Here is a 13,934-nt window from a genome sequence, read left to right on the forward strand (position 1 = left end):
CACCTAAAACCAGCCCTTTGCACATATGGAGGTTGAATGAAAGTCCCCACTACAAAATGTGTTACTGATCAGCTCAGGATTTGTCTGCAGCCATTGAAATTTTACCGTTTTCGAGTACGATCGAACATCTTCCCCCAAATATATACAGATCAGCCTCTCAGCTTCTCAGCCTGTTCAGCACTACCACTGTCATTGTCCCCATTCCCAACCAACCCCACCCTCCCCCACCCCCCAAACCCTCCCCAAAACCAACCAACAACCACCCCTTTTTCAGATGATCCTGAGGCTTGCTAGTGAGACATGGGACCCAAAATGAATGGAGTTTTCTCAGCAAGCGAGATGTCTTTCAAAGCACAACCTGCACAGGCAGCTCCAATATGTAGGTACAACTGAGGAGTGGTTTCTGGTGAACCTTCCAGACTCTCACCCTGGATGAAAAAGTTTCTCCTCGACTTCCTCTGATTCTTTTGCTCATTATTTTAAATCCATGTCCACTGGTTATTGACCACTCTGCTGAGGAAATTATGCCCTTCCTATCTATGCCTTCTAGGTCCCGCATGATTTTGTATAACTCCATTAAATCTTCCCTCAGCCTTCTCTGTTAAAAGGAAACAATCCCAGCCTCTTTCCTTAAAGCTAAAACTCTCTGTCCTTGTCACAGCCTGATGAAGTGCTTCTATATTCTCTCGGGTGCAACCATATCTTTCCTGTAATATGCTGATCAGAATTGCCCATACTACTTGAGTGATGGCCTAACTAGTATTTTATACAAGTATAGCATAAGATCCCTGGTCTTATATTCTGCACCTTGATTAATAAAGGAAAGAATCTGGGTGATCCAGTTTGCTCCCACTGTCACTGGTTAAGCTGACATTCTCACTCAGATATGTGTGTGTCTTGGTGCTTTTCCAGTCATACTGATTTTAAAATCTTCTGTAGCAAACAAAATATTTCTCCTATTTAAAGGCTAATAATAATTAGGTCCCAACGAATCGAGTGACTCTGTCAGATGTCGATGTGACGCTTGGTCAGAGATTTCTGCCTGTAAATCCTCACTTTATGATGTCAGATTTTGGAGACAGAAGGAGGTTTTGGCCTTATTACATTGTCCCCTTAAATGTCAGCCATCTCCTGGGAAAAATAATCCTTTAATTGTTAACATTTGGAAAGAGACCTTCCTTTTTCCAGACAAATAAATGTGTCAAGCTTCTTGATCACCTCATGTTCCTGTCCTACCACTTTCACAGATCTATGGGCATACGCTCCAATGTCCATCAGTGCCTCTAAACATTATTGGGTGGCAGAGTGGTTAGTAATGTTGCCCCACAGCAGGGACCTGGGTTTGATTCCAGCTTTGGGGTGTCTGAGGGGAGTTTGCATGTTCTCCCCGTGTCAATGTGGGTTTCTTCCAGGTGCTTGTTTCCTTCCACAGTCCAAAGATGTGCAGGTTAGATGGGTTAGTCATGGGGTAGGTCCTGGGTAAGATACTCTGTCAAAGAGTCAGTGCAGATTTGATAGGCCGAATGGCCTTCTTCTGCACTGTAGGGATTGTGTGATCAATATCTTATTCATTGTGTATTATCTCACACTGCTCCAGATTAAATTCCATTTGCTACTTTTCTACCCATCTGACTTGCCCATTGACATCTCCCTGCAACCTATAGCTTTCTTGCTCTTTATCAGCCAGACAGCCATTTTTTACAGTATCTTCAAACATCTTAAATCGTATCCCCTACATTTAGATATATACAACACACAGCAAGGGGTCCAATACTGACACACACGAGAAACAATCATCCAGTCACAAGAATACACATCAATCATTACTCTGTTTCCTGTCTCTAAGCTAATTTTGGACTCAATGTGCCATTTGCATCCCATGGACTCCTTTTCTGACCAATCTGCCATGTGGAATATTGTTAAAAGTCTTGCTGGAGTCAATGTAATTGCCATCATATGCCCTACCCTCATCAACCCTTCTTGCAACTGTTCAAAAAATTAAATCACATTCATTTGATATGAGCTTCCCTTAGGATATCTGTGTTGCCCTTGATCTGTGCCTCTCAAAATTACAATTTGTATTGTCCCTCAGAATATTTTCCAATAATTTGCACATTATTGAGGTTAGGCTAGCTGGCTTATAATAACACAGGCTATCACTTCTCACCCAGTTTACATAACTGTACAATATTCTCAGTTCTCCAGTCCTCTGTTCTCTAGCCAGTGATTGGAAAATTATGGTCGGAGTATGCGCCATTTCCTACCCTGTTCTTCTTGGCAGCTCTGGATGCATTTCCACTGGGCCTGAGGATTTACCCACTTCCAAAGATGCTAAATCCCTTAATATTGCCTCTTTCATTATGTTTATGCCATCCAATATTTCACACTCTTCCTCCTTAACAACAATGTCATTAAAAACACGATCTTCCATCTCCATACACTAGTTACCTTTTCGGTCTATAGTAGGTTCTATTCTTCAGTTATCTCCTTGATCTCTATTTATTTATAAATTATCTTTGAGTTTACTCATCAATATTTTTTCCATGCCCTCTTTTTTCCTTTCCAATTTCCTTTTTTAAATTCATCCTGCACTTTCTAAACTCCTCTGAGCTTCCTGTGATATTGAGTTCTCAATAGCTGACATAGCTTTGTTTCATTGCTTCCGTCTATGTTGATTTGGGGAGGGGTTTTCTAGATTTGTCATGCCGTCTTTCTGAAAACATACTGGTTTTGAATGATCTGGACCTGCTTGTTGAAAGCCTCCCACTGCTCTGACATGGATCCACTTTCATTCAAGTAGCTGTTTTGGTCCATTTTTATCAAATCACTTTGCAGCTTACAGAAATTGTTCTTGCTCCAAATTGAGACTTCTGTTTTTGGTCCATCTTTGTTCTCTTCCATAACTATAAACCTAACTGAATTATGACCAGTAATGTAGGACTGCCCCTCTATCGCTGTGCTTGTTACATACTGCTAAATGCATTTTGTGAATTCTCCACCCTGTCTACCTCTTACACAAAATATATCTCAGTTAATGTTAGGGCAGCTGAGATCCCCTACTATTGGTTTCGGCATTTCTCAGCAATTGACCTACATATTTGCTCTTCTATCTCCCCCTGGCTGCTGGGGGGTGCTGGAGCATACCTCTATCAATGTGATTGAACCTTGTTGTTCAGTTCAATTCACATGGGCTTATTTTTGATGATCATTCTAGTCTATGGTTCCTCCTCACAGCTGCAATTGTTTCTTTAATCATTATTGTGACTCCCCCCCATTCCTTTTATATTTCTTTCTCTATCCCATCTGAAAACCTTGTCCTGGGAGAGTGGTTTGGATTGTTTAAGTGAAAATACTCGCTACCTTGTTGTGAGAGTTAAGAACATAAGAACATAAGAAATAGGAGCAGGAGTAGGCCATCTGGCCCTTCGAGCCTGCCCCGCCATTCAATAAGATCATGGCTGATCTGTCGTGGCTCAGTTCCACTTTCCCGCCCTCTCCCCATAACCCTTAATCCCCTCAAGTCATGATCCAATTTAGGGATTGTGACGGATTATAGATCGAACAATAGGGGAATAAATTACAGACTGGAATCTAATGGAAGGGTTAAATAATCCACACAACAATTACTTGTATTTATATAGCACATTCAATGCACAGTGGTACAAATGTCACAAAGCACTTTGCAGGAGAGTTAACAGACAATATTACACATGAAGTAACTTACTGGGAGGAAGTTCAAATGAGAATCTAATCAAGGAATTTTCAATGGATTTTAAAGTAAGTAATTAATATCTTGAAAGAGTTACAACCTGGAATCTAATTGAGGGTTTGCATAGTTTATTTATAGAATCAGATACATAGAATTGAGTTACAGGACTGAATCTACTCAGAGGCTATGATTTTACCAGCTTGCCCTGCCCATCGATGGGGGTGACCCTGATTTCCCGACTCGCACGATCTTACCAGAACTGGATTTCTGGTGCAATCAACCTCTTGTCCATTTCGGTGAGAGGCTGAATATATTACTTAAATTTATTTAAATCATCATTTACATCTGTTTAGCAAACCTGGCACTCAAGAGTCCAGACTCACTTGCCTTTGAGGTCTCGTTGGGAGAGGTTTTCTGAGGTGAGGAAAACACCTGCTCTCCATGAACAGGGAATAGTTGTGTTGCCCTTGTGGGTTGAACTGGAGGCCATTGAGCAGTACCAACCTGGCATCTTGACACTGCCAGCCTGGCATCTTGGCACTGCCCACCAGGCAGGTCCGGAAGGAGATGGGTTGCATGGTGGCAAGTCCTACAGTCAGCCAGTTCTGGGGCGGCCTGATTGAGAAGAGGGGGGATGCCATTGCACACACTCTGTAGCTGTGATCAGGGGGAAGGGAGGTCTGCTGCCATTCTGCAGCAATGAGCGGGGGGTGAGAGGGGACCTGCTGCGCACTGTACTGGAGATCAGGGTGGGCCTGCTGCACATGCTACATATTGTGATTGGTATGAGAAGGAGGGAGGGTCCCACTGCTGTTCTTCCTACAATTGGTGGTGCGGGATGAGAGGGGGGAGGGACGGCGGGGTGGGTGAGGGGGAGGATAGGGGGGATGGAGGGGGTGGTGGTGCGATTGGTTTGGGTGGTGGGGGCCATATTTTCAGGCGGCGTGGGGGCTTGCGATTGGCCACAGGCCCCTGTGATTGTGAGGGTAGGGGAGGCGCTGAGTTGAGGCTGGGTGAAACAGCGAAGGGCTGACATTTCTCTCTGCCTCTCTCTCTCTCTCTCTGTCTGTCAGGTCTCTGCTGTTGCTATTGTGTATGTGCAGCCACAGAGGTAATTTCTATCTATCCTATCAATTCTGCTTAACAGATGGAAAAATTAGATAAAATCAGCCCTTAGCTTCTAAATTCCAGGCAACACAACTCTGGTTTGCGTAACCTCTGCTCATAATTTAATATTTAAATCCAGGTGTCATTCTAGTAGATCTGTGGTGTGCCTCCTCCAAAGCCCCGGGCTGAACACAGGCCTACAGACATGGTCTATCCAGAGTTGTGTAGAGCTGTAGCATAACTTTTATACCTTGCATTCTAATCCTATAACGGCTAGCATTCCAAAAGCCATCCTGATTTTTTTGTACCTCTCTGTAACATTTTAATAATCCACGTACATGAATTCCTACGTCTCGTTGGACTTCCACTGTTTCCAGCTTCCTTTAGAAATGACTTTGATCTATCATTGTTAGGTCCCTATAGTGGACTTGCCAGTAATGGAATTCATTTGTCATAACTTTGCCCATTCGCTGAATCTATCATTACCTCTTTGTAATTATATAATTCCATATACACTATTTATGATGATGCCTATCTATGCTTCATCGGCGAACTTGGTTATGTGACTCCCCGTCCCATCATCCTCAATATTAGGCCCCAACACAGATACGTGTGCGATCTCACCAGTTACCCCCTTCCAATTCAAGTATGTGCGAATAATGGACAGTCAGGAATGAGTTATTGGCTGGAATCTGATTGAGGAATTCATATGGTTCACATATATGTTGATCATCGGTTGTTGGGAGTGGGTTACAGACTATTTGAGAGGTTCAGACATAATTAGCCTCAGCTGGCTTTCAGGTCCCAGGGCTAAAAGAATTGTTTTAAGTCAATGTCAGTTGATTAATTATCCTGTGGACCTCCCAGGTCTTTCTTTTCAGAATAATATTTATTAACACTTTATCAACTCTACAGAATAATGCAGCTTAAACGAGGGTATGAGTGTCAGCCAGTCAGATCACAGCACCACTAGTGCATGCAAGCACCTTGCAATCAGATCAGACAATAGATGATCGCAAAAGCAACATATCACCATGCCAACCAGATCAAAGCTGTTGTCGACCTGCTGACAAGTGGATGTTGACTTTTCCTTCCTCAGTTTGGTTTGGTTCCAGACCTAGTACTTGATCTACAGTCTCATTCCTTTGCTCACTGACAACCAACTCCCCCTTTTCTCCCAGTAGCTATCTCTGAGATCCATTTGGATTCCTACTTGCTTATATTTGTCACACCAAACCCATTTAGAAGCCGAAGTTCTGAGGGTCTAAGCTCAGTCAATGAGAATTTGGTGCAAATTTGGGTTCTTTCTTTCATAGGATGTGGGTGTTCATTGGTTAGGCCAGCATTTGTTGCCCATTCCTAATTGCCCTTGAGAAGATGGTGGTGAGCCAACTTCTTGAACCACTGCTGTTTACCTGCGACTTAGAATGATTAGTCTGTAGAATATGTGCCTATGATCTATTTCCAATCATCAGATTGCAAATCCTGAGGCCTACTTGGGGAGGAAGACAACTGTAGATCCATTGCTGCCTTGCAGGTTTCTTGCTTTTTTCCCCCATTCAAGGGTATGAAGGAAAAGGACAACAAAAAAAGAAACAAAATATTTGTAAATGTGAGGTAAATCACTGTTCAGTTGGCATGAGATCATTTTAAAAGATAGCAATGGATGGGGTTGGGGAACTACAGCTTTGCAGTGACAATGGGAGAATGCCTCATCATTCACCTCTCCCCGCAACGCCCCTCAATTCTTGTGAAATATGCATTGTATACCCAGCTTTGCAAAAATGCAGCTCCTTATTTTAAAGACACAAGCAAATTTTGAGTCCTAAACTGTATCCTGATGTCACTAAGAGATTTGAAAGCCCATTGCTGTTCTGCTCCCGACAAGTCAACATGCACTCAGGGAAAATAATGTCATTAAAATACATGAAAAGGAAGACTTCTCCAGGACAACCCCAGAGATCTGTAACTTCTGGTAAGTGTCTTTGTTGTCCTGGAGTGCTCTGTATTATTGGCCCTCGCAACCGCAGGAATAAATTCATGGTTGATGCGGTGTGTGCAGGGGATGGAGTGGCAAGAGGAGTCTGGGAGAGGAGGAGGAGGAGGAGAGATAAGGGAATCGAGCAGGTCGGATCCGATCCACTGGTTGCTTCTACGTGCCCAAGAAGATGCCTGTGAAATCCGAGCCGCTTTGAATGGTAACAGCGAAACCAGATCTGTTGTCGACAAAGACGGAGATGTACTGCACGGCCTGTGGAGAGAATAGTATTATTAAGACCAGGAACTCCATTCAGTCAGTTTACACTCCCAGCTGAAGAGGACGCATGTTGCAGATGTATCACCATTCCATATATTAGATTTCCAGCAGGCTGAAATTGTAGGAGATACATCTCAACACAAGTTGAATGTAATTTAACAACCGCATGCAGACATTTATTAAGCTCTGAATTTTTTTTGTTCGTTCATGGGATGTGGGTGTCAGTGGCTTGCCCATCCCTGAGGGTATTTTAAGAGTCAATCACATTGCTGTAGGATCTGCTATGATCAGCTTTGTTACAGTGTCCAGTGCTGTGCATGTACAACTGTACCGCACAATGGATAATCACATATTAAAGGAGGAACCAGTGCATGTCAAAGTTATAGCCGCAGGCTAAGTCCCAGCCTGGGGTGACTGTCTGTGTGGAGTTTGCACTTTCTCCCCATGTCTTTGTGGGTTTCCTCCGGATGCTCCAGTTTCCTCCCACAATCGAAAGATGTGTGAGTTAGGTTGATTGGCCATGGTAAATTGATACTAGTATCGGGGGATTAGCAGGGTAAATGTGTGGGATTATGGGAAAAGGGTCTGGTTGGGATGTGGTCAGTATAGACTGGATAGGCCGAATGACCTCCTTCTGTACTGAATGGATTCTATGATTCTAACCTAACCCAGCACGAATGGGCCGTGTTCATGTCAGAATTGAACCTTCTGATTTTATCATTCCATCTGATTTTATTCTAGAATTCCAGTGAAGAGTAAAACTGGATGTAAAATGGATGCCCGAGCAGTCCCAGTCAGGTGGGTTCGAAGCCAAACTGTTCCATTAACAATGGCCAATGGAGTTCACTGACATTCTCCTGGTCTCCATAACTTTGGCAGATGGGTTTCCCCTCAGAGACATGGTGGAGATTCAACATAATCGGTGTTAAGCCAGAGTTCGAGCAACAAAACATTCTTAAACTCAAGTGCAGAAAGTTTAACGTTGCATACTGGTTGCATTTCCTTCTTTGTGATTTTGTACAATGCTGCTCAGTCACAGGGCAAGTTATCTTATGGTATCGAAAGACTGTCCTATCTAATAATGATGGAATGTGGGGAGGCACTAGATCACAGTCTGATCAAATCACAGGACTAAATACTGTGCTGATTGAAATCTTACTTAAATACATTCTACCCTTTCTTTCACACATCATTACAGATTACTAACAACAAACAGCGTCAGCACTGACACAAAAGCCCAAGCTGGTACAGCATAACTGCAGCCATTGAAGGACAGTGCATCACATATCATTTCCAGTGGCTGCTTGCAGGATTTCTGTTAAGCAAATTGTTGTTGAATAACTACTCCAGGACAATGAATCTATCCTCTGGTATTGTTTGTAGGAATATAGATTTCTTTGAAAAAGATACTTATTAGGTGTCAGCTTGCCTCTGAATTAAAAGGTTACAGCTCTAAAGACATAAACACAAAATCCAGGATGACACTCCTGTGCAGTGCCGAGGGAATGCTGCACTGTTGGAGGTGCAGCACTGTTTTGATGTAAAGCTGAGACATTGGGTGGAATTTTACCTTTTCTTGCAGAGTGCAACAAAAGAAAAAGGCAGCGTTCTCCATCATATTATTAGTGCAAAAATCGTCACATGGCAAGTCCTACAATGTTACTGTGGCAAGTTGGACTTTTTGTAAAGGGTTATGGGGAGAAAGTGGGAAAGTGGAACTGATCCACTTCAGATCAGCCATGATCTTATTGAATGGTGGGGCCGGCTGGAAGGGCTTTTTGGCCTACTCCTGCTCCTATTTCTTATGATCTTATGTTCTTAAAGATCAGGGTGTCATTTTTAAACACTGTCCCAATGCGCAAGAATTAAAATGGAACCCCTCTCCCCATTAAACCTCCTGGCACTGCTCCCAGTATTGCCCCTGTCACTGTCATGGAGCACTGCCTGGGGGAAGTGCTTGGGTACTGCCCGGTTATGACCCTCTCCCCTTTGAATGATGCATTCATCTGAATTCCTCTGGGGGTCTACAGGTATATTCCGCAGGTGAGCAGTCATAATTCATGCTGGAGTGCTACCGATGTGAATGGATTATCTGGGGGGGGGGGGAGGGGGGGGCGTGGTGGGGGAGGGGATGATCTGGTATAGAGGCCTGATAGTGAGATTCAAATTTATTATAATGGTGTTCAACGTCAGGATTCCCATTGCGTCACTGGCAGGGAACGGGGTAAACACATCAAGACTTCCTGCTGACAAAAAACACAATGTGGCCCTCTCACAATATTTTTCACTACTGTCACCAACCTGCCCAAAAAGAACAGGAGCAGAAAATTCAGTCCCTTATCTGCAGTCTCAGAAGAATGTAAATACAAAGGTCTTATTCCAAGTGTTTTGGTCAATATTTATCTCTGAAACAACTTGACTAAATGGTCATAATCACATTGTTTAGAGTGGAAACTTGCTGTGCGCAAATTGGCTGCTACGTTCCCCACATTACGATAGTGGGCGGAATTCTCCTGCTACCACAATGATGAGAGTAACAAAGCAATCCACCTCGTCTCTCAGACACACTCCACACTGCAATCCTCCCACACTCAGTCACTTTTTTGAAGAGTTGGGAGTTTTGCACTGATACTGGGGGATGGGGAGGTCCTAAACACGCTGGTGAGCCCACCTTCAGAGTGCTCAGGTGCTGTTTCACAAGGGTATCCTGATCATACAGTGCACTGGGGACCTCTTCCCTCTCCCCACAGACATCACTGACCCATTAGTGGCATGCTTCCCCACCCCTCCCCAACATGGGCCACCGACATTGGGACATCAGTGCTCTCCTGATGGTTTATAAAGTTTATTCAGAGGTTATTTATTTATTAGTCAAAGTGAGGCTTACATTAACACTGTAATGAAGTTACTGTGAAAATTTCCCTAGTCGCCACAGTCCGGCGCCTATTCGGGTCAATGCACCTAACCAGCATGTCTTTCAAAATATGGAGGAAATCCATGCAGACACGGGAAGTACTCCACACAGACAGTGTCCCAAGCTGGAAATTGAACCTGGGTCCCTGGTGCTGTGAAGCAGCTGTGCTAACCACTGTGCCACCATGTCATCCCAGTTCCCCCACCTCACCCCTGACATGCCCATCCCATCATGACCCCTTGCATGATCCATCCCTGCATGAATACTCCCTCATAGTCCCTTCCATCATAGTCCCCCCGAGTTTAGCCTCCACTCAGGCCCCACCCCCTTGGCACTGCCCATGGCACACTGGCAGTGCCCAATTGGCATTGCTAGGGTATCTGGTGACCACTGCCGTGGTGTCCGGTGGGCTACTCCAATATGTAAAAAATCCAACAAGTGACGATTCAGCATTAGATCGAATAATGAAAATGGACTGGAGCAGATAGAAATAAACATTGGGGAGCATTCAGACCATAGTAACAATGATGTAATGTGCTTTAACATGATGAGAGAGCAGGACATAAGTATGATCAAGACCAAATTAATATATTGGAGAAAAGTCCCCTTTCAGAGGCTGAGATTAGACCTTGGAAAAATAAAATAGGCAAAATTATTGGAAACAATGATATATTCACAACAGTATTCAACTTGCTGTAGAAAATATATATTTCACTAAAAGGAAAGAACAAATGAAACTTTAGTGGGATGCCATGGATGAGCTAAGAAATAAAGGAAGAATTAAGAGCCAGGAAAGAGACATATACTAAGAATGTAGACAGCAGAGGAATGTATAATATGAGAATATCAAGAGATTAGGAAGGAAGTCAAAGAACAGTTAGGAAGGTAAAGAGGAACTATGCATTAAATTGTCAAGGAGCACAAGACAAAATAATAAAATATTTCATAGGCACATCAATAAAAAAGGAAAACTTTGATGAGAATAGGACCATTAAGGAATAAGCAGGTAACAATAGAGAAATGGCAGAAATGCCAAGTTATTATTTTACTGCGGTATTTGCAAGGGAAATAGAAGAGGTTGACCTGACAAAGAATGAAGAGATAAGTAATGAGATAAATGCATTTAATGTACAAAGGGGATGTTCTGAATAAACTAATTAAACTCACAGGTTAAAGTTATACCAACACCAGGTCAAACAGGTTTATTTGGTAGCAAACGCCACTAGCTTTCAGAGCGCAGTTCCTTTGTCAGGTGAGTGGAGAGTTCTGATCACAAACAGGGCATATAAAGGCACACAGTCAGTTTACAGAATACTGATTAGAATGCGAGTCTTTACAGCTAACCACGTCTTAAAGGTGCCGATAATGTGAGTGGAGATAGCATTAAGCATAGGTTAAAGAGATGTGTATTGTCTCCAGACAGGACAATAAGCCCAGGCAAGCCATGGGGGTTACAAATAGTGTGGCATGAACCCAAGATCCCAGTCGAGGCTGTCCTCATGTGTGCGGAACTTGGCTATCAGTCTCTGCTCAGAGACTCTGTTATACCATCCAGACCTGGGCAGACCTCCCTCTATCATTAGATTTAACCTGTTCCTGTTATTTATTTGTGCTATTTCTTTCAATACATGCTTTAAAAACACCCCCCATGATTTACAACGAGGGGAAAATGATAAAAGGATAGTTCAAATGCACACGAATAGAATTTAATTGGAATAAGTTGAAGGCTATGTAATGTTGTCATTAATGTGGTAACAGCAGATTCATGACCTCAGTTTATTCTCCCATTGAAAGGTCAGGAAAGTCAATGCATCAGTTACTACCATGAAACAAAACATTGTCCCTCCTTCTAACATTTGTATATGGTGTTATACGTGGACAGATTTTACTTTAATGTCTGCATAGGAAAATTTTCTGGAATTCAGTTCAGTTAGGTGGTGGAAAAGTAGGAACAGGGTTAGCCCATTCAATCCTTGAAGGAGTCCCTTGATAAAACTACATCATATTTGATTGGTATTTTAACTCCATCCACTTCTGAGTGTGACCCCTGGATGACAAAGGATAGCAGGATTATTTTGGCTGTATTTTTCCATGTGGACAAATAGGTTGTCTTAGTTTCCCCCAGAAAGCATGGCTGCATAGGTTAGGCACTGGAGGTCTGCGAATCTGTACCTTACTTAACTTTGGGTTTTTTAAAGAGAAAATACAGAAAAGTCACTTGTGCATGGTTTTCTTTCTTTTTTTTGCAATATTTACACCTTTAACATGAAGCTTGGGTTTGGCAGCTGACAGAGCCATCTAAGGTCCTGGTAACTGTGTGGCCAATGGATATTTTGCTGAGTGTAAAGATTCCAATTATGTCCATGACAGCCACCAGGAGAGACTCTTCCTCAATTAGTTTTGGCAGAGTGATCCTTTGGCTTAACAGACTTGTGAGTCAGAAAGTTCAGGGTTTAAACCCTACTTCAGACTGTCCCCTAGAGTCAAAATAAGAGTTTGGTGCTGAAGAAACACTTGCGTCTGGTAGGGTACAGTTGCTCAGCCCATACCTGCTGTAAAGGACTGAACATACTATTAGCTGGTATAATATTGTTATGGGCATAGAAGAACTTTCAAGCTGTGAGTGTGAAAGGACAGTGTCAGGCCTACTGTCCCACCCAATCCCAGAGTGAGAAAGGACAATATCTGACTCACTGTCCCACCCAGTCCCAGAGTATGAACATAAGATCATAAGAAATAGGAGCAGGAGTAGGCCATCTAGCCCTTCGAGCCTGCCCCACCATTCAATAAGATCATGGCTGATCTGAAGTGGATCAGTTCCACTTTCCCGCTTTCTCCCCATAACCCTTAATTCCCTTGTCTGTCAAAAACCTATCTACCCGTGACTTAAATATATTTAGCGAGGTCGCCTCCACCACTTCAACAGGCAGAGAATTCCAGAGATTCACCACCCTTTGAGTGAAGAAGTTCCTCCTCAACTCCGTTTTAAACTGCACCCCCCCTTATCTTGAGGCTGTGCCCTCTAGTCCTGCTGTCCTCTGAGCGGGAAGAATCTCTCTACCCTATCCATCCCTTTCATTATCTTATACGTCTCTATAAGATCTCCCCTCATCCTTCTAAACTCCAACGAGTACAGACCCAGTCTCTTTAGTCTCTCTTCACAGTCCAACCCCCTCATCTCCGGTATCAGCCCAGTGAACCTCCTCTGCACTCCCTCCAAGGCCAAAATATCCTTGTGCAAGTGCGGCGACCAAAACTGCACACAGTACTCCTGCTGCGGCCTCATCAGTGCCCTGTACAGTTGCAGCAAGACCTTCCTGCTTTTATATTCTATCCCCCTCGCTATAAAGGCCAGCATCCCATTCGTCTTCTTGATCACCTGCTGCACCTGCAGACTGGGTTTTTGCGACTCATGCACAAGGACCCCCAGGTCCCTCTGCACCATAGCATGCTGCAGCTTTTTGCCCTTTAAATAGTAATCCCCCCTACTATTATTTCTGCCAAAGTGGATAAGCTTACACTTGCTAACATTGTACTCCATCTGCCAGGTCCCCGCCCACTCGCTCAGCCTATCCAGATCCCTCTGCGGACTTTCCACACCCTCCGCACAATTTGCTTTTCCACTCATCTTTGTGTCATCAGCAAATTTCGTCACCCTACACTCAGCCCCCTCCTCCAGATCATCTATATAAATGGTAAACAGTTGAGGCCCCAGCACCGATCCCTGCGGCACTCCACTAGTCACCAACCACCAACCAGAATAGCACCCATTGATACCAACTCTCTGCCTCCTATTAAACAGCCAATCCTCTATCCACGCTAACACCTTACCCCCAACTCCATGCACCCTAACCTTCTGTAGCAACCTTTTGTGCGGCACGTTGTTTAAGAAGGGTGCCAGGCAAAAGGCAGGGAATTATAGGCCGGTTAGTTTAACATCTGTTGTA

The 13,934-nt window shown here is 43.6% G+C and overlaps 1 protein-coding gene across 1 annotated transcript in view; it reads right to left on the minus strand.

The window, feature by feature from the left end:
* Positions 1 to 6,918: 6,918 nt before the first annotated feature.
* LOC145341409 (erythroferrone-like) overlaps positions 6,919 to 13,934 on the minus strand; it is an 88,794-nt gene continuing 81,778 nt past the window's right edge. The window contains exon 8 of the mRNA XM_080186348.1: positions 6,919 to 7,067. Within this exon, the coding sequence (XP_080042474.1) occupies positions 6,969 to 7,067 (99 nt within the window). The 3' untranslated portion in view covers positions 6,919 to 6,968. The remainder of the gene's footprint in view (positions 7,068 to 13,934) is intronic.

This window comes from Carcharhinus amblyrhynchos, chromosome 3, assembly GCF_965287045.1.
Source record: "Carcharhinus amblyrhynchos chromosome 3, sCarAmb.v2.hapA, whole genome shotgun sequence".
NCBI classification, from domain to species: Eukaryota; Metazoa; Chordata; class Chondrichthyes; order Carcharhiniformes; family Carcharhinidae; genus Carcharhinus; species Carcharhinus amblyrhynchos.